General features: G+C 44.6%; 1 protein-coding gene across 1 annotated transcript in view; it reads left to right on the top strand.

The window, feature by feature from the left end:
• The window catches only part of ARAP1 (ArfGAP with RhoGAP domain, ankyrin repeat and PH domain 1), a gene marked incomplete in the record, with an annotated part of 83,478 nt that overhangs the window by 13,138 nt on the left and 50,482 nt on the right, over positions 1-19,858 (top strand). Inside the window, 4 exon segments of the mRNA XM_072398579.1 lie at positions 3,489-4,202; positions 13,857-13,993; positions 14,488-14,549; positions 14,937-15,028. Of these exon segments, the coding sequence (XP_072254680.1) occupies positions 3,526-4,202; positions 13,857-13,993; positions 14,488-14,549; positions 14,937-15,028 (968 nt within the window).

Raw genomic sequence — 19,858 nt, 5'->3', positions numbered from 1 at the left:
TATTGCTGCCCAGCCCATGGAGTACAGTAAGTGTAACCTCATCCTGTGTGTAGATCGGTGAATGTCATGTGAAGCGCTGACTGAGAAAAGGAAGTAAAAATGAAACCTCAGGGCAGAACGTTTCATGCGATATGATCAGCTCACAGCCATCAGTCAGAAAAAATAAGAAGAGGTTTCTGGAAAAAAATCCTTGCACCCCCGGGACCAGCCAGCGCACACGACTCTGCAAGCCTTATTTCAACTTTCATCTGGTGTGCCACAGCTTGTTGTATAGATGGGGCAGTTGGGGTATAGATGGGGCAGCTTGCTGGATAGATGGGGCAGTTGGGGTATAGATGGGGCAGCTTGTTGTATAAATGGGGCAGTTGGGGTATAGATGGGGCAGCTTGCTGGATAGATGGGGCAGTTGGGGTATAGATGGGGCAGCTTGTTGGATGGATGGGGCAGTTGGGGTATTGCCTATTAAGGTGAAGTGAACCCATAAGGCCTGGACCCCCATTACAGCCCGTACTGGATAAGCAGCGTCCCCTATTGATTGGTGGTAGAAATGATTATTTTATTTTCATTTCCTGCAGTCTGTGTGGTTGTTCTATTATCCTCGCCTGTAAATAATATTTCAGGTGTAATTATTTGTATTGGCACCTTAGGGCACCATAGGGACCCCCATGCCCTGTCCCCTCTTTCCCATCCAGAGCAGGCGGAGTTCTTTTCACACATGGCCCCCTGATTGGTGTTTGTAACTTCAGGAAATACAACAAATAATAAAATGTTACATTGTATTTATTCTATATCAGTCATGTGACATGGGAGTGATGGGGGAGGGGCTGCCCAGGATCTACACATCATGTGACTTAAAGGCGAAATAAAATTTTATTGCTTCGGGATAAACTTTGCCAAAATTGGCAAACGTGATGCATGTTTGTACCCCGCAGAGATGGCAAATTCACATTGGGAGTGTAACTCCTGTGCAGTGCTATGATTACCCATGTGATGCCCATATTTTGTAACTATTGCCCATTTGTTGCCCCTGTATTGTACTGATTGCCCATTTATTGCCCCTGTATTGTAATTATTGCCAATTTGTTGCCCCTATATTGTACTGATTGCCCATTTGTTGCCCCTCTGTTGTAATTATTACCTATTTGTTGTCCCTGTATTGTACTGATTGCCCATTTCTTGCCCCTGTATTGTACTGATTGCCCATGTATTGCCCTGCAGGCTCCTTCTTCAGGGCGACATACATGGGAATGGTGAGCAGTCCTGCATTGCAGCTCTGGGGTTCTGGGCCTGGCTTGGGGCTTCAGGCCATATAATTCTTTCCTATACACATTATTAAATGAATTATTACTGAATTATTAAAATCCAGATCCATTCCAGGTTTGCTGGATCGCCCAGGTTCTCCCGAGATTGTCTATCTTTTCCAGTCCTAACAAATCAGCCTCATTATCTTCACAGGTCAGGGATTACATATTCCACACAGCCTGACTCACCTTAAAGCCGAACTCCGGGTCAACTGCTAAATCCCAATATGGGGGCTGCTTTATCTACTAATGACTTTGTATTTCTATACATCCAGTCCTAAGCTTCACACACTTTAGCCCCACAGCATAGCCCCGTCTGCAGCTGCCATACCTTACACTTTGAGTATATACAATCTTTGGTTTTACCAAGGAACATTTATTTAATGAGAAAGGATCCCCAGAGCACTAGGGGTTAACAGAAGAGTCATCTTATCATATGAGGTTCGCTTTGCAGCTCCCTTTGCCTGATTGAAAACCCCTATGGAGTTGTCTAATAAGGGGGTGGGGTCTCTGATGTGGTGTGAGTTCCTAAATATTAAATTCTTTGAAGCAGACATGAGAAATGATCATACTGCTGATGTGCAAAGGAGACTCATGCTCCCCCTACTGGAGAGATAGAAAATGGCATAACACCTGAAATGTAATGTGTTTATTATCCAGCAATAAGGAGAAGCTTGAGCAGCTGTAGGGATGTATTACATGCAGCTTGTTCATTTTACATTTTAGCATGCTGTATATATTTAAAAAAAATGATCACGAGGATTTTCAATATCAGCACACACTCCGATTTCAAACCTTTCATGATAATTTTTATTGACAGCGGAACGAACGAGTGCTGTACACACATGGAGAGTAGGGGGAAGACTAATGGCACCCTGCTGTGCTCACCTCAGTAAGAGTGACCAGTGCTTGGGCCCAATAATTTGTTCATCAATCCACCAGGACATATTGATGAATGATGTCCAGTAACAGCTGTACACATGTGAGATTTCTGCCGGAGATGATGACAATTGTTTATCTCAGCTGACAATAATATGAGGTGTGTACAAAGCCTTAGGTGCCCTGGAGTTTCCCAGGCAGTCAATATTTAACCTCTGATTCACCTAACATCTGATCGCAGTTCCTTGCAGGTGAATGAGATTCCCTTATCTTATGTCCCCTATAAGTCTGAACGTTATCTGACATTTCAGCATAATTCCAGGAGCGCAAAGAGCTGATAGGGGAGATCCAAAAGTAATAAAATTCTTTTTTTAGCTGCTGCTTTGCACTTTGTTCTACATTGCCCTGAAAGATCTCCATATCGGCCCACAATGCAAATCTTCATGGCCCGTTCTGTATACTGGTGCAAGGTGCAATGTAGTCTGCTGACTGTAGCGGGCCGAGGTGTGCCAGGTGAGACCTATTTTCGTGTTTCAAAAACGACGGACCCAAAAACAAGAGTGATGAGACTTTAAATCCAGATTTTTGGGGCAGCTCTCTGTCACTGCGGGGATCCCCAGAGGATATGAGAATATGAGAAGGATTAGTGCCAATGATGTAACGTGAGACCAGTACGGCACAGATGGCACAGAAAGTCATAGATACCCCCAACTCATTTCACAGACTCAGTACTCCCCTTAAGACACTGACTGTAAATAGGCATAACTCATTCGCCATTAGGGGGGTAAATCTCCCTATGTACTATCAGCATCTAAGCCCTGGTAAATGAGGAGTGTTCGGTTCCCTAAACGCGTTAGCTTTAGGACCTCATGTGCAATAAATATTCTATATATCCAATCCTGAGATTTGCACAGTTCAGCCATACAGCATAGCCCTGTCTGGAAGCTCCACTTTAAATATTTAAAAATTTTTTTTTTTTTCAATAACGTAATGAATGAGAAAGGATTCCCAGAGCACTGAGTTAACAGACGAACCATTTCATCATATGAGACTTGCTTTGCAGTTCCCTTTGCCTGATTGAAAACTGAGCTGTCTGATAAAGTTGCTGATGCGGACAATCAATGAGTTCTGTAAATTTTAGGTTCTTATCAGCACCCCTTGCTGATGTTGTGTAAAGAAGACTACTGCTCCCCCTGCTGGATGGATAGAGAACTACATAATACTTGATTGTTTTAGAGGCGCATTTCTTGATATATGACATGATTGCTGTATATTGTGATATCACATTGATCCTCTCTCTTGTTCCAGGTGTGGAGGAGGGGCAGTGATGAAGTGAAGGTTCTTCATGATGTCTGACACCTCCTATCTCTCTGTGTCCGAATGGCTGCAGACCCTCAAGTTGGATCTGTACAGCGACCTCTTTGAGAAACATGACTTTCATACAGTTTCAGATTTGCGGCACCTGTCCGATGACTTCCTGCTGCACATGGGAATCCAACTTCCAGGACACCGCAAGCGCATATTGGCGTCACTCCACAAGTCCGTTCCCCAGGAGTTGGAGAATGAGGGTGGAAGGCCAATCCCTAAAAAACGGAGCATCTTTGTAACAACATCCTGCCAACCGGAGTGTCCAGTACCCAACGTAGAGCCAGCTGCTCCTCCAGAGCCACGAGGAAGCACCAAGAACGCTCATGTACCACCGCCTATACCACCGAGGGTCACACGCGTTCCTCCGCTAAAATTCTCCACCACCCCACCCAAATCTGTCTCTCCAATCAGCTTGCCAGAATCTTACCCAGCTGAGGAGACTCCCTGCAGCCCCACCTTAGCCAGCTTCTGCCCTTCTCCATTCACTCCGGATGTTTTTGGGTATACGGAAAACAATGAACATGAGGAAGAGCCTCCAAAAGTGGCCGCTCCACCATTGCCACTTAAACGCCATAAGTTGCCGGAGCGCAAAAGTAGAACCCCACCACCACTTCCAGTGCGACCTCGGAAACCCAGCCCACCTCTGCCCAGCAGGTAAGTGACCTAGCCTAATGTGGGGTAAATGGCTGCTCCTCCTAATCTCATATACTTTATACATAGAGGTGTGCAATGATAATCTGAGACCCTGGAGGGAATCTTCCAGGTCAATGTGTTTTAATGGCAGTAGTTAGTTCCCACCAGGGAATGTTTGAGGGAATGTCAGATTCCCTGCTTTACAAAAAGAGTCCTTAGAGTATGTAAATGTTGGCTCCCAGTTAGCCCCACAATACAAGCTTAGGTATATCTTTGGAGGCGATGGCGTGAGGAGAACATTTCCATTGGGTGAACTCTCTGGTTTTGGGGACATTTTGGGAAGAACTGCCATGGCAATGCAAGCAGCATTATAGCACTTTATATCTGCATATTCACATGGGCAGTGTGAGGATACCCAGGACATATGGAAAGCTTGGGTCCATGTCTGACCATTACATATTTCTGCATACAGTGTATATGTAGGGGTACCTTGATGGAGATGGGTTGGGGGGCACCTGCCAATGGGTCATTGGACCTGGGTTCCCCCGGACTGTGCAATGCAATATAAAATGAGGACCTGTCTTTAGGCACTGCCCATGAAGCCTTTCAGGATGGAGAGATTTGATTAGATGGATGAGAAGATAAAATAATGCACGGTGCTCTTTCACTGCGGGAGGAACTATTCCCCCAAAATGAGCATTTAATAGGAAGTTGATCATGTGTGTTTGTTGATATATGAGGGTGCACAGAGCAAATGTGAGCTGCTTCCCTGCTGTAATATATACTGTGTGCTGATTCATCTGAGCACCAGCACACCACAATGCAGTGTTCCTGATATTCCCACACAGCTGTTCAGCTAGTATGCTGACTGCACTGCCTGACCTACACAGACACGAGGGGATGAGATGACACAGAGAGGATATGAGGAAAAGTTCCCAGACGTTCAGTCCGATGTTCTGTGGACTTTCAGTAAATGAGAAAACTGAACTTACTGAAACCACTGGCTGCTTCCCTTTCTGCTGCCCTCACACTGAGCTCAGCCATGGCAGCAGGAAGTGTCAGTAATACTCTGAGTACACATTTCACAATCTGCGAAATACACACTTCACAAAATACGCTCCATTCCACCCAAAAGTATAGGTTCTTGGTGGAACCTGCTGGGCTCAGTCAGTCCCTGACTTTATATATGTCTTGTATACTTCATTAGTTAGGACTCCTGGCTATGAGTTCCAGCTGTGAACCTGGGGGGTCCCTGCTAACCTTTGTCAGTGTGATGGTGGGACCCCCCATAATGGGCACAGCAGGGTATAGACCCAGGAACCCAGCACAGTGATGGTGGGGCCCTTCATAATGGGTACAGCAGGGGTACAGACCCAGGAACCCAGCACAGGGATGTGGGACCCCCCATAATGGGCAGAGCAGGGGTACAGACCAAGGGACCCAGCACAGGGATGGCGGGGGCCCCTCATAATGGACACAGCAGGGGTACAGACCCAGGAACCCAGCACAGGGATGGTGGGGACCCCCCATAATGGGCACAGCAGGGGTACAGACCCAGAAACCCAGCACAGGGATGGCGGGGACCCCTCATAATGGGCACAGCAGGGGTACAGACCCAGGAACCCAGCACAGGGATGGGGGGGGCCCTCATAATGGGCACAGCAGGTGAACAGACCCAGGAACCCAGCACAGGGATGTGGGAACCCCTCATAATGGGCACAGCAGGGCTACAGACCCAGGGACCCAGCACAGGGATGTGGTACCCCCCATAATGGGCAGAGCAGGGGTACAGACCAAGGGACCCAGCACAGGGATGGCGGGGACCCCTCATAATGGGCACAGCAGGGGTACAGACCCACAAACTCAGCACAGGGATGGTGGGGGCCCCTCATAATGGGCACAGCAGGGCTACAGCCCAGGAACTCAGCACAGGGATTGTGGGGGCCCTTCATAATGGGCACAGCAGGGGTACAGACCCAGGAACCCAGCACAGGGATGGCAGGGACCTCTCATAACGGGCAGGGGACCCTTTTGGGTGTCTCCATGACATCCTTGATAATTTATTCTGTCCCATACCATTGACATACACATATATGGCTGCATTTATTAACACATTGCAACTTGTTGAGTGGACAGCTCCCTGCCCATTGCGGGTGACATTGTTTAGTTATGACATGTTAGCTATGAAACAGTGATAACAATAGAGGAAGTGTAACCCAACATGTAACTCTGACATTGCTTGGTATAATTCAGGATGTGTGTAAAGACATCTAATATATATAAATCATCATCTTACATTACATTGTATTCAGCCAGATGTGTGTATAAACACCCCCCCTCCCAGTATTGAAAATGTGTGTGCAAATATATCAATTCTATATCATTGTATCAGTTTCCATGTGTGTGTAAAGACATTATTCATTCATAGCTAACTCTGCATTGTATCCTTCAGGATGTGTGTATAAAGACATCAGTCATCCCTCATTACTTTGTATTCAGTCAGATGTGTGTATATAGACACACTCCACTAACATTACATTGTATCCCCAAATCCCTCCCTGTGTGTAAAGACATCTATTATATATATATAAATATATCATCATCTAACATTACTTTGTATCACTTTACATGTTTGTATAAAGACATTCCTCCCAAAGCTCATATTAACAATGCTAGTTGCCTTGTCAGTGTTTCTCAATCATATTCTTCCCTCGTGATAAAAAGGTTTGGACATTCTGATCTACATTCCTGTTTCAGGTGAGGGATGGACAGCCAGTAAAGCAGCAGCAATGGTCTGATAATAAAACAAACAGATGCAGTATCACAAATGGCCAGTAGGTGGGGCTCTGCCCTTTGCAGGTTTTCTCATTCACTATTAGAGAGCTGATCATTGGTAGGAAATTGGAGGCAATCATTAGGCCAAGGAAAGGTGAATCTTAATCAGAAAGCCTATCTTGGAAGGTGAATGAGTGTATTATACAATCATGTCATGACATTGGTTGCTTGGTATTGACAGCAGCTTGAAGTCTCAAGTTTTAAAAATGTAGTCTGAACTCTGCCTGATCTCTGGCGTAGAGCTTCACAACCAGTGTTGATCCTGCCAGTAGATGCAATATTTTCCCACTTCCTATACCAGTGAAAGTAACAGTCATCTCATGGGTGACAAAGCTGGAAGTGTCCCATCACTGCAGACACGTGAGAGCCATTTAATAGAGATCAGTGTGAGATTTCTTAGCGATCCTGACACTGATGTCACGTGATCCTGACCTAGTCATACTCCATGCAATATTTTCCAATCACTTGGACAAAAATCTTAAACTGTTCAAAACAAAGGGTCAAAAAATGTCATTTCAATCATATTCATATTTTCGGTATTTTCACCACAAATTGTCTGGGTGAGCAGTTTTAGTGATTGGTTATTCATCATGTTGTTATCAATACCGCTCTTATGATCAATATATCGATCAGATGATCATTGGATTCCCCAATAGTAGGTCAATCACAATCTTAGATTGTAAGCTCTTTGGGGCAGGGTCCTCTCCTCCTTTGTTACTGTCTGTGTCTGTCATTTGTAACCCCTATTTATGTACAGCGCTGCGTAATATGTTGGCGCTATATAAATACTGTTTAATAAAAATAATGGTGGTGGGACAAACCATATAACCCTGGGGGGAGGGGGGCAACGATCGGCCTGCATTCAGATGCTTTGAACCTTTTTTTGCAAACTGAACTCCATAAACGGCCTGCTCTGCATGTCTCTGCAGTCACCTGGTGACATCATCAGTGGGCGGTACCTTACCTGTGCAGACAACAGGGGTGGGACTTGGTAGCTCCACCCACTATAGGCTGCCTGCAGAGAGCTACAGTGAGGGTGAATACAAGAGGCAAAGTGAATGAATTCACCCCAGATGACTGAACGGGTCTGGGAGAAGTACACATTGATGAGTAAGACACAGGTAAGAATATTCATGGCTCCTGTATTTAGACAACGCTTGCTTGGTCCGGAGTTCAGCTTGTTGGTTGATGTCCTCCTAAGATGATTCTGTCCATAGGGTGACTACGCTGCTGTCCATTTTACTGCAGTGCCAATGGTGTTGTCACCCGGTTTCAGGAAGTGGACAGATAAAAAACATACTGACAGAAGTAACTGATAATAAAACTTTGACAGAGGGGCCATGGTAATGCCATGAAAGCGGGCACATCACATGTCTGGAAGTCAGGGGTGTGGCTTTATCCTGGGGGATTATGGGTAAGAATTGACAGAGACCTCACTGGTGCTAAGAGAAGCCGGGGTTCAATTTTAGCCTCCGGCCTGACACCAATGGGTAAAAATGTCAGCAGAGAGTTATGGGTCGATTTGTAAGGAAAGCCACAGACAGCTCTGTTAGATACATTAGTGTAAATAAAGTTATTGTTAAAAAAAAAAACATTAATTAGCTGAAGATGTTTTATTTCTTCAACAACTTTATTTGCAGTCATTTTGCTGACAGAGTTGTGTGTGACTAGGGTCTGCCTGTGGTGGGGGAGGGGGAGCTGGGTGAGATGAAAGATGATGACAGGTGAGATTTCTGGTTAGAAGATAGATGAGGAGATAGTAAGATGAGATGATGGGTGATGAAGTGGCGGCGTAAGGAGATGGGTAAATATATGGATGAGATGATGGGGGAGATGATGGGTGTAGAGGTAGATGAGATGTCTGAGCTGCTTTAGTCCTTCTTTATATTTTATATAATGGCCCCAACCAGTGACTACTACAGCACCGTGTGTCCGTATTGGTCCTGGGAACACTGATCCGGAATAGTCAATTAAAGGGACAATGGATAGGGCTGATCTGCATTCTCAGTGATGTCACCGGTCTCTAGTGATTGGATAGGCTGCATTCTCAGTGATGTCACCGGTCTCAGTGATGTCACCGGTCTCTAGTGATTGGATAGGCTGCATTCTCAGTGAAGTCACCATTATCTAGTGAATCATTCTTCTGTCAGTGAATATTAGAACGTATTATATTTCAGGTGACATTACAGACTAAACCTCAGTGATGATGTCACAGCTGCGCCGTGTTGGAAAGGATGATCTTTAGTCGGAAGGTAAGGTTACCCCCGGCCACAGAATGAGTTGTCATTTTGTCCTCTTCCTGTCAGGAAGTCACTTGCAGTTGTGTGAGATGACAGAACATAAAATCATCTGAGGACATGGAGGCTGAGAACCCACACATGTCATTATACCATGGAAAGTGCTGCTATGTACATGTTATGGCTGGGGAGGACCCCGCACTGAGCTCACCCCTGATACCCTCCATCCACTCACTGTGCCCGGTAGGTGTGACTGAAAATAAGATTTATCAAACCTGGAGCAAAGCACACTGATGTGTAATGAGCGATCTGTATTACATATGATGGTGGGTGGGGGCAAAAACTAGATGTAGAGACTCCCCAGGGCTTAGTTTGTCCCCCTTTGTCATATTTCCCCCATTTTATTATTATTTATTATTATTATTATTCCCCCATTCTTATTTGTACATGGTCAGGGGTATAGGGAATATGAAATGTAACCCAGTTGTGCATTATTGTGAAAATAATTATATTTATTTGTACCTTCAGCCAGCATGAGCTCCTTTGTCTCTATATCAGCCTCCTGATTGGCCCTGTATAGCTGGGGGAGCTCTGTCAGCCAATCAAATCTTTAATACATTCCATATCGCTGTCATTTTCCCCTCCTGGAGGGCAAACCTGGGAGATGCTGCTCCTCAATGTCCATTTAGAAAGCTGAATATAAATTAGGTAAGGTAAGATAAATCAGTGACCTGGGAGGGCTGTCTGGGTTGTGTGTGCACACCTGTCAGCAGGTAAACCCATGGTCATATACTGTTGCACACACAGGGTCACTTACCTGCGCTTGGCTATTGATAATGAAGGCGGCATAGCCTGGGGTCCGGTGCGCCTCTCCTCACCTCCTGGCTTAGGGGGGGATACACCGGGTCGCTTTCTGTCCATGCTCCTATTAGCAGCAGAGTACCAGAACCTTCTGTGTCACCTAAATGTAGAGCAGGTACCTTAGAAGCTGCGTGGACTATGGTGTTACACTGGGCACCATCAAGTTGCTGAGATCTGTTGGCACAAAGCTAGAACCTTTTATTTGTCATAAAATAGCCAAAGTGGCTTCCATTGACAAAAATTCTGAGAATGTCATTCACTTGGCTATAATGCTGGAGCATTGGCTCATCAACCTGCAGCAGTGGCACCAGGGGCCCCTATTGTATATTAAAGCATGAAATTATTTAAGTGACAAGTGCCCCCCGTGCTAAAATGCTCCTTACGGGCCCCCAAATAAATGTTAATGACTGAAGACATACTTAGTCCTTTGGACATACTGAGCAGCTAGCACTCTGGCTTTGCGGGGTCCCTGGTTTTGTATCATGGGAGTTACATGTTCTCTCTGTGTTTCGTTTTGGCATTCTGTTTTCCTCCCATATTCATCCAATATAATCCATCCAGTAATATTCCCCTACTATTGTCTTTAGTCTATGTATGTATGCCTACTGTAGGGATATTAGATTGCAAGCTCCTCTGACAAACAGTTGGTGACACCCCCATACGTAGCATATGAGTAGATAATATGATATGAATAATATTAACCTTTAAGCCCATTCCCTTTCTCTGCTTTTAAATCTAAAGGCATGCCAGGGATGCTTAACCTTAAATCGGGCAGTCTCCGCCCCCTAGCCCCACCCATGAGGAGCTGTGCAGGCAATACATTTGAAGCAAGGATGTGTATGTACGTTGTACTCTGCATAGGCATATTGTGTCTTTCTTGTCGGGGTCCTGGCTATGTAATTACCCCGCTGTGCACATAAAGAACAGGGAATAAAGATGGTTTGTAATAAAATAAAATTTGATTTTGCACAGAAATTGATTGCTGTATTTTTGACAAAAAGCCACTGTCAGCATTTATAATAAATAAATAATAAAATCTGATGACTTTAATTCCTCTTCCTCCTTTAGAAGGTGATTTATACCTGAGTTTGGGGTGATGCAGTATTATTACACCCCTCAGGGATTGTGTTGGCGTATGCTCATTATGTCACGCATGGGCAGACCATTCATTTCATTGGACTGATAAACGCGGCAGTGCATTCTGTGTTGTAGTTCTCTGCAGTGTACGCCCAATACAGGAAACATACCTGGGCATTGTTCACAGGTTTATCCTGAATCTCTGCCCTCCCCTGCCCCTCCCTGCCCAGCATTTCCTGCCATTTACCTGCCGTGCTGCCAGCTGCTCCCTCCAATTCCAGCGAATGGTCACTTACAGGGTTCTGCGTCCACCTCTGGAAGCCGAATAAAGGTGAGTTTCTGCCCACAGCACAAAATTCTGGATTTCCATTCTCTGTTTGTAGAAATTTCTCCCAGAAATAAACTTTTTATAATTATCAGCTCCCTGGCACCAGAAAATGGAACCACAACCCCCGCTTGCTGCTTTGCATGAATCCCAGTAAAAAGTGGAAGTGGCAGCAGAGCAGGGAAGTCTGCATAGACACTGTAAATAATAAAACATTTAGGCAGAATGATCTGATGGGGACAGAGGAGCTCCAGGGTCAGCAGAGGAAGCAGCACTGGGTCCTGTGTTCAGGTAACACCAATGCCGGGGGTTCATTTTAATTCCACCGACATTACCTATAGAGTTTATTTTTTTTTGCCCAATGCCCCCTTTTTAATTTTATATCCATGCACAACAATGCATCCACTCCAACATAAGATCCACTGTTACATACCCCCGACCCCTGCACTCTGTACACTATGTTGTATGTAACATACCTCCGACCCCTGCACTCTGTACACTATGTTGTATGTAACATACCCCCGACCCCTGCACTCTGACCCCTGCACCCTGTACACAATGTTGTATGTAACATACCCCTCACCCCTGCACTCTGTATTTTTATGTTATTGGCAGGCAGTTTTCTTGGTGGTGCCATTTGTCTTCACAGACAGTTTATGGTGTTTACATAGAGATTGTTTAGTGTGTTATAAATGTTCTGCAATAATTGAGTTTGTCTATAAAAAGTGTGCAACATCATGTCGGTTCAAGAGGTCATTGAGGGCCAATCACAGGGCCCCTGCTGCGTTTGTAGAAAGTTCCAGCGGTGGAATACTTTGTGTCTTCTTTCTATACAGCTGTATATCGCCCGGTGTGAGGAATAAACTCCGGCACAGATCTGCCTGAATGGCTTAGGCAGCACCTGGGGGTTTTATTGGGGTTAGTGCTGGGGGCTATTATTGGGGTCACTGACACCAATGCTGGGGGTTATTATTGGGGTCACTGATACCAATGCTGGGGGTTATTATTGGGGTCACTGATACCAATTCTAGGGTTTATTATGGGGGCCACTGATCTCAATGCTGGGGGTTATTATTGGGGCCACTGACCAATGCTGGGGGTTATTATTGGGGCCACTGACACCAATGCTGGGGGTTATTTTTGGGGTCACTGATACCAATTCTGGGGTTTATTATGGGGGCCACTGATCTCAATACTGGGGGTTATTATTGGGGTCACTGACACCAATGCTTGGGGTTATTATTAGGGCCACTGACACCAATGCTTGGGGTTATTATTGGGGCCACTGTCACCAATTATTGGGGTTATTATTGGGTCCACTGACCAATGCTTGGGGTTATTATTGGGGCCACTGACACCAATTATTGGGGTTATTATTGGGGCCACTGACACCAATTATTGGGGTTATTATTGGGGCCACTGACCAATGCTGGGGGTTATTAGTGGGGTCACTCACACCAATGCTGGGGTTATTATTGCAGTCACTGACACAAATGCTGGGGGTTATTGTTGGGGTCACTGCAACCAATGCTGGGGGTTATTATTGGGGTCACTGCCACCAATGCTGGGGGTTATTAGTGGGGTCACTGCCACCAATGCTCGGGGTTATTATTGGGGTCACTGGGTGGTTATGACGCATCTAATAGGTTTTTCCGATGCCATGGGTGGAGTTGGTTGGTTGTTTCCATCTGATGACAGAGGAAGATCTGTGTGTGATATCGGTGAATCTCTCCACCAATGAGCGGCTTCCATTGATAAGATTAGATCGCCATATTCACTCTTCTGTGGTTTTCCTTGACGTGAAATCCCCCTACACACCAGCTGAAATACAGATCAGGCTGGTGGATACATGGAGATTATAGAAGGGAAGGCTAAATCTTTTGTGATCATTTCATGACGGATGAATTCAAAATGAATGTTTCATGTGGATGAGTGAGTGGCCCCACTGTGTCCTCCCCTCCATAGGAAAGCACAACGGCCATCCCTGCTCAGTTGTTTGATGCTGTGCACATGTTAGAATTGTCTGAGCCAATCACAACCATTTATCCCGGGCATTGATTATCTCACCAGGTGGAGTCAGATCAATGAATTATATTGGGAAATAATTACTGGCTCAGAAAACGTGGTCTCTCTATCAATAATTCCCTCCCAAGCGGAGGAGACTCTGAGATATAAATATGGAAACCCATTGCTGTGCTGTCATATTGATCCCGGCGTCACTACCTGGTGAGCCCCTGACCCAGGACAAGCATGCAGCCAGTGAAGTGAACCCAAAATGTTCATTATTTTTATTATTTGATTATTTGGATTTTTCACTCATAGTGAATGTTCTCCTTGCAGTCCACCACCAGCGACAGATGAAACGAAACTTGTTGAAGATCAGCCAAGCTATCCAACGTTCTCAGCAGCGAAGCCGCTACCTTGCGTGTTACCCCGGGATCCGCCCACCACACCTGTACAGCCCCCGCCCCGTGACGGTAAGGTGTGACCCCCCCCCCCCAGTGAGGTCAACTTCTGTACATTCATCCCAGCCAATGGTATCTAATGGAGCAGTGACCCCCAACCAATGAGCATTCTGCTGTAAAGTGAACCTGTCATCTGCAGTCATAGATATCACTCATATTCTGTAACCGTCTCACTCCATTACAGGAGCCAAACTTCCCTGAAATAATCTTCACCCCTCCACCTCTTCCCTTCTAATGACCATAAGAAATCATCAAATGTGGGTGAAGCCGACATTTTTTAAGGGTAACTCTAGAAGCCTGGAAATGATGAGGCCCCATGGCTCCTATACCCCAATGTATCTGAATCATTCTGGAAGCTCCAAAAATATTTCTCAATGGTTTCCCTATGGCTTCTGCTGGGGGCGGGGCAGTGACCCCTGGCTGCTGAATATGGGGGATGAGAATCTGAGGGGGCCCCGGGGCCCTCCTTCATTTCACCTTGTGCTGATTTTGTTTAGTATTTTCAGGTTTTTTCAAGCCGGAAATAATGGAATCTGACATGGGAAACATCTATGAATTTCACAAAGATGTAAGTACCGCGATATACTCCGCATGTGTCATAACATAACAGTAATGGGGACGCCTGCTGTCCTTCCAGGTCTGTGCGCCCCCTATAGTCAGCTCCAGATTGCTGCCGGTTCCAGGTGACTGATATATTGACCATTACCTGGTGCAGGTAGAATTGTTTTCATGGCTGGCTGTTGAAGCATTGTGGGGGTTTCCTGTCATTAGAGACTGCAGAATGTCGATGATTGTTTTTATGGATGGAGTCATCTGAGGTTACAGAGCAGGAAGCAGCGCCTGCCTATATAATGCAGACCTATGGCAGCCCCTGTAATACAGTACAATGGGACGCATTGGGGATCAATCCCATCCTCCACCCTGAACCCCAACACATTCTTCTCTTTCCATGCAGATAGGGGGGATTGCCCTCACCGGGTACCGGCGGCTGAGGACAGAAGATGATGTGACCGAGGGGTCCGAGGACTACGATGACGCCCAGTGCTTGTAAGTCTGGCTGGTTATTTTATTGGGTGAATCAGTGGGGGTCTCGCGTATTCCGGGGTATAATTAGCAGTAATTGGTCACAAGGGGCCGCTTTAATGCTTTGCAGCTCATCATAGCATCTTCCCCAGCTCTGCAAATGTCCAGGAAAAATCATCTAAATATAATGAACCCCATACAACCGACACCAAGACTATTAAGGTGTCACTGCACACTGAACTGGGGGGATCAAGTTTTTCTATCACTGCAGGATAAAGTTTTTACACAATTACAAATCCTTTTTTCTTTGAAAGAGTAAAGTTTACAAAACCTGGGTCCTGTGCTGGTGATTGTGGGGACTCCTTAATATTTTTGGCACTTACCTTCCGTCAATGTTTGTCTATACAAGCTGTGTGTTCCTATTGGAGGGGCCCCAGAGGGACACACCCCATATGACCTCAATCCTACAATGGAATTATCATTTACTGCAAATAACAAAACGTTATGAGAAATCAGCATTGTTTTATATTGCACCCTCCATGGCCATAAATCTGCACCAATCCCAGACATGGCAGATATGGATGGCATGGCTCTTTCCTGGGCACTGCATTCATACGGGTACAAACCTTCCTAGCTTGTCCAATCCACATTGAGAGTTCAGGTCATGTGACCGACCATCTTCAACACATTTATTAGTCTTCACATCAATGGAAAAATATTTATTGTTGGAGAAGGTGAAGGAGGTCAGCATGGCGCAGGATCAGCCAAACAAAGTCTGAGAAAAGATAAAAGAGCTGGAGGGGTGCCGGCATAAAGGAAATATTCTGACATATTATAGCCGAGCAAAAACCCCAAATACAGGAACCACCAAACTGTCATTGTGCAAATGTCATACTGAGCACCGGGGGCTACCAGAAAATTCCTATTTATAGAGACTGAAAGAGAATTCATAGAAAAGCAGAAACTCCCCACCTGTCCTTCATCTGTCTATGGGGCTGATTTATTAGGAATTCAATCTTCATTTACCAAGGCCGATTATCACCTGAGATTTGTGGGTAGATTTTTATTTAAATTCACTTTGCAAAGAATATTCAATGACCTGCAAGGAAACCTAAAAAAAGTTAAACCAAATATCACTGTGCTATGTGAACAGCCGAAATCCCCTCAATAAATCAACTCCATCCATCTATTATATCTCGTCACTATCATTCCTCTCTATCGCTTTATTATCTATCAGTCCAATTATTGTGTGTGTACAATATCTACGAACGATCGTGTCGTTAACTCTATGTGCAGGATCGGTGCTATACGATCGTTCATATATATCGTGCAGGAACGTTCGTCGTTCGTTTTCCAACGATAATAATTGGAAGTGTGTATGTAGCTTGACTCTCTTTCTATTCTCTCCCTGCAGTCAGTAACTCTCACTTTCTCACATTCCAGCCTTTCTGTACATTGTACTACACTCCAGTGTTTGTTGCCTTTTGTCCCTCTTGGACAGTGGGGGGTTTACAGGAAGGGGACAGTCCCAGGGAATGTGATGTGTAAACAGTCTGAGGACACAAGGAAGCCTCTCCTCCTCCATGTGTATCTGTGATGTAGTGTCCCAAGAGCTGACAATCGGTAAGAAGTATAAATGCTTCATCTGTCACTTTAAGACTTTTGATTTGTGCAATCTAAGAGTAAAAGCAGCTTTTGTATTTAGAAGTTTCCCTGTTGGGAATTTCCCTTTTGTCAGAGGAGATGTCCCTAACTATTCCCAGAGTACTTTGGCCCTGGCTCCTTGTTATGGTAATGAAGATTCCGGGGCCAGATTCCCCTCGCCTGGAATGTGAACTCTTTACAATTTCCTGGCTGCTAATCCAAGAAAACAAGACACGGATACTGGCAGTGAGAGTGATCTGCCATAGCAGTGATCTTCCAATAATGATCACATTAAAACGTTTTCCACAAAAAAATCAAATTTTTTACCATTAAATTGATTCAGTTTTCCATATAATAGGAATTGTTAAACGAAGCGCATGCAGGGACATGAATTCCAATCTGATTCTCTGCAACCATCCCAACATTCCACATTTCATTCCCTTAAATTGTTTGCATTGTTTCCAGTTTCATACTTCATTCTTGTATTTAGGATTTCTGTGGTTTTATCACCAGCTGATTGGAGTTGTATGGAATATTTAGGAATTATTGGAATCTCTTCCTCACTATGGACCGATTGGAGTTGTAAATTTCATGACCCCGGTTGTTGTTTGCGATCGGTGATTCATAGTTTGTTGTATGGATCACTTGTTCCCGTGTTGGAATATATTGTACGCGGGATCAGCTATGTCCATGGGGGTTATATCTGAGATGTGTTTATTTCTTACTGGACTTTTTGATGTCTGGCTATATAACTATGTAGAAAATGATCACTGGTAAATTGTATTAGACAGCAAAATTGGGGATGGGGTTCATAGAAACGTAAAATGACCTCCACAGATGTCACACCCCTTAATAAATAAATAAAAATGGGATTAAAAGACATCATATAATCAATACCAAATTCAAATCTGAAATTCCAGGAAACTTTATTATTGTACATTAAAAACAACAATTTAACATATTAAAAAAATAACATGATCTCAATCCAATTGTTGCCCCGACGCGTTTCTATGTTCTTTGTAAATTCTCTATTAGTTTTTACTGTTTGTAATAACTTTATATGATGCCGCCATTCCCTGAACTAGGACCATGCAAGTGTTGGGATTTGGTTCTGCTGTTTTGTGTGGGGTGCCTATAATATTTTATGTTTTAAAAATAGTTTGCCTGCTCAGTTGAAATGAATGGGTAGCATTTGTCATATACTGATTAGTTACTGCTTTATTAACTTGTATTTATATATCGCCAACATATTAGGCAGCGCTGTACAAAGTCCATAGTCATGTGACTAGTTGTCCCTCAGAAGAGCTCGCAATCTAATGTCCCTATCAAAGTCATAAAATTATTATTATCATTAATTAACAGGATTTATATAGCACCAACATATTAGGCAGCGCTGTACAAAGTCCATAGTCATGTGACTAGCTCACACTCTAATGTCCCTACCTTAGTCTTATTATTATTTTTATTATTATTAATTAACAGGATTTATATAGCACCAACATATTAGGCAGCGCTGTACAAAGTCCATAGTCATGTGACTAGCTGTACTTCATAGGAGCTCACAATCTAATGTCCCTACCATAGTCATGTTATTATTTTTATTATTAATGATAATAATAAACAGGATTTTTATAGCACCAACATATTAGGCAGCGCTGTACAAAGTCCATAGTCATGTGACTAGCTGTACTTCATAGGAGCTCACAATCTAATGTCCCTACCATAGTCATGTTATTATTTTTATTATTATTATTAATGATAATAATAAACAGGATTTTTATAGCACCAACATATTACGCAGCGCTGTACATTAAATAGGGGTTGCAAATGACGGAGGAATACAGACAGTTACACAGATGGACCCTGCCCCGAAGAGCTTACAATCATATGTCATTATTGCAGTCCAAGTCATAAGTCTTTATGGGAAAGCCCACTCACCTCATCCACACAAACAAGGGGAGAACATACAAACTCCATGCAGATAAGCTGACTGGTATTTGAACCTGTGACCTAACATTGCTAGTCCCTGAGCCAATCATTCTGCATACATGGAGCTTGTGATTGCCACTTTAATGCCAATACGGTGTAATGATCAATTCATTGTTCCTCACTGCTCATCATGCGACCATAATAAAAGGAAGGGAGAAGGAGGAAGTGGGGATTAGTTATCGGATCTCCACTTCTTGATAAATGGGTTCCTCGGAGTTATTATTAATGAAAGCGGCCGTAGTCTGCCAAGTTTTTGTCCAGCAGAACTTGTTTATCTTCCTGGTGATAGAATGTTATGTGCACACAGGTGCTGGGGAATTGCTGCATGATATCCTCTCTGTATATTTCACAATTCTGACTCGGAGGTGATTTGTCCCTGCTTGCTGTAGATCCCCTCCACACAACAACCCCTGTACCCCTTCCCCTGCATTGCCTTGGCATCTCCTGCACCCCTTTCCCCCCACGATATCCTACATCCACCTTACCAATAGCTCTCCCACAACCTCCCCCCTCCAGTCACTGCTGGCTAAGTCATTGGCCTAATTGTTGCTGCTATTCCATATTTTGGTGCTTTAGTAGCTAAGCCACTAGAGGGAGCTCTAAACAGCTCAGGGCATTTATTAGATTTTCCCGGCCACTGATGAGATCAGCGGCATGGAGGGTGCATGGTTTCCAGTGGTCAGGGATTTGTTTTGTGGGAGTGCAGCCATGGCTTTCATGAAGAATTGTATATCAGATATATCGCTGTGCACAATGTATACAAATCATGTTATGTGTCCCATGTGGGAACACGCTCACCCCTCCCACTGTACTCAGGAATGCTATTATGTCTGCAGACATGGCTGCCCCTGTGCTGGGTCACCCGGGCACTGCTGGAGGAGGGGAGCTGTCCCAGGGAAATATTGGGAGTGATACCCCTCAATCCCAATCACCCAAATCTTCCATGTTTACTCCATAACAACCATTCCTTGGTGATCCTACCATGAAGAACTTTCTATAGGGTGACAGCACTCTGCCCCGGACTCCTGCATTGGACTGTAGGGGGTGCAAAGGTAGGAAAGGGGCCGGGGGGTTAGGTTAGAGGGTTGAGGGAAGGCTGCAGGCTATGTCAGAGTGAGGGGTCGCAGGGGTTATACGGATAATGTGAGTGTGTTGGTCGAGGGAGGTGCAGGATATGTCAGGGAAGGGGCGCAGGGGATGCAGGATATGTCAGGGAAGGGG

The sequence above is a fragment of the Pyxicephalus adspersus genome, chromosome 1 (genome assembly GCF_032062135.1).
Source record: "Pyxicephalus adspersus chromosome 1, UCB_Pads_2.0, whole genome shotgun sequence".
NCBI lineage: Eukaryota > Metazoa > Chordata > Amphibia > Anura > Pyxicephalidae > Pyxicephalus > Pyxicephalus adspersus.
This window is presented reverse-complemented; position numbering and strand designations above follow the sequence as displayed.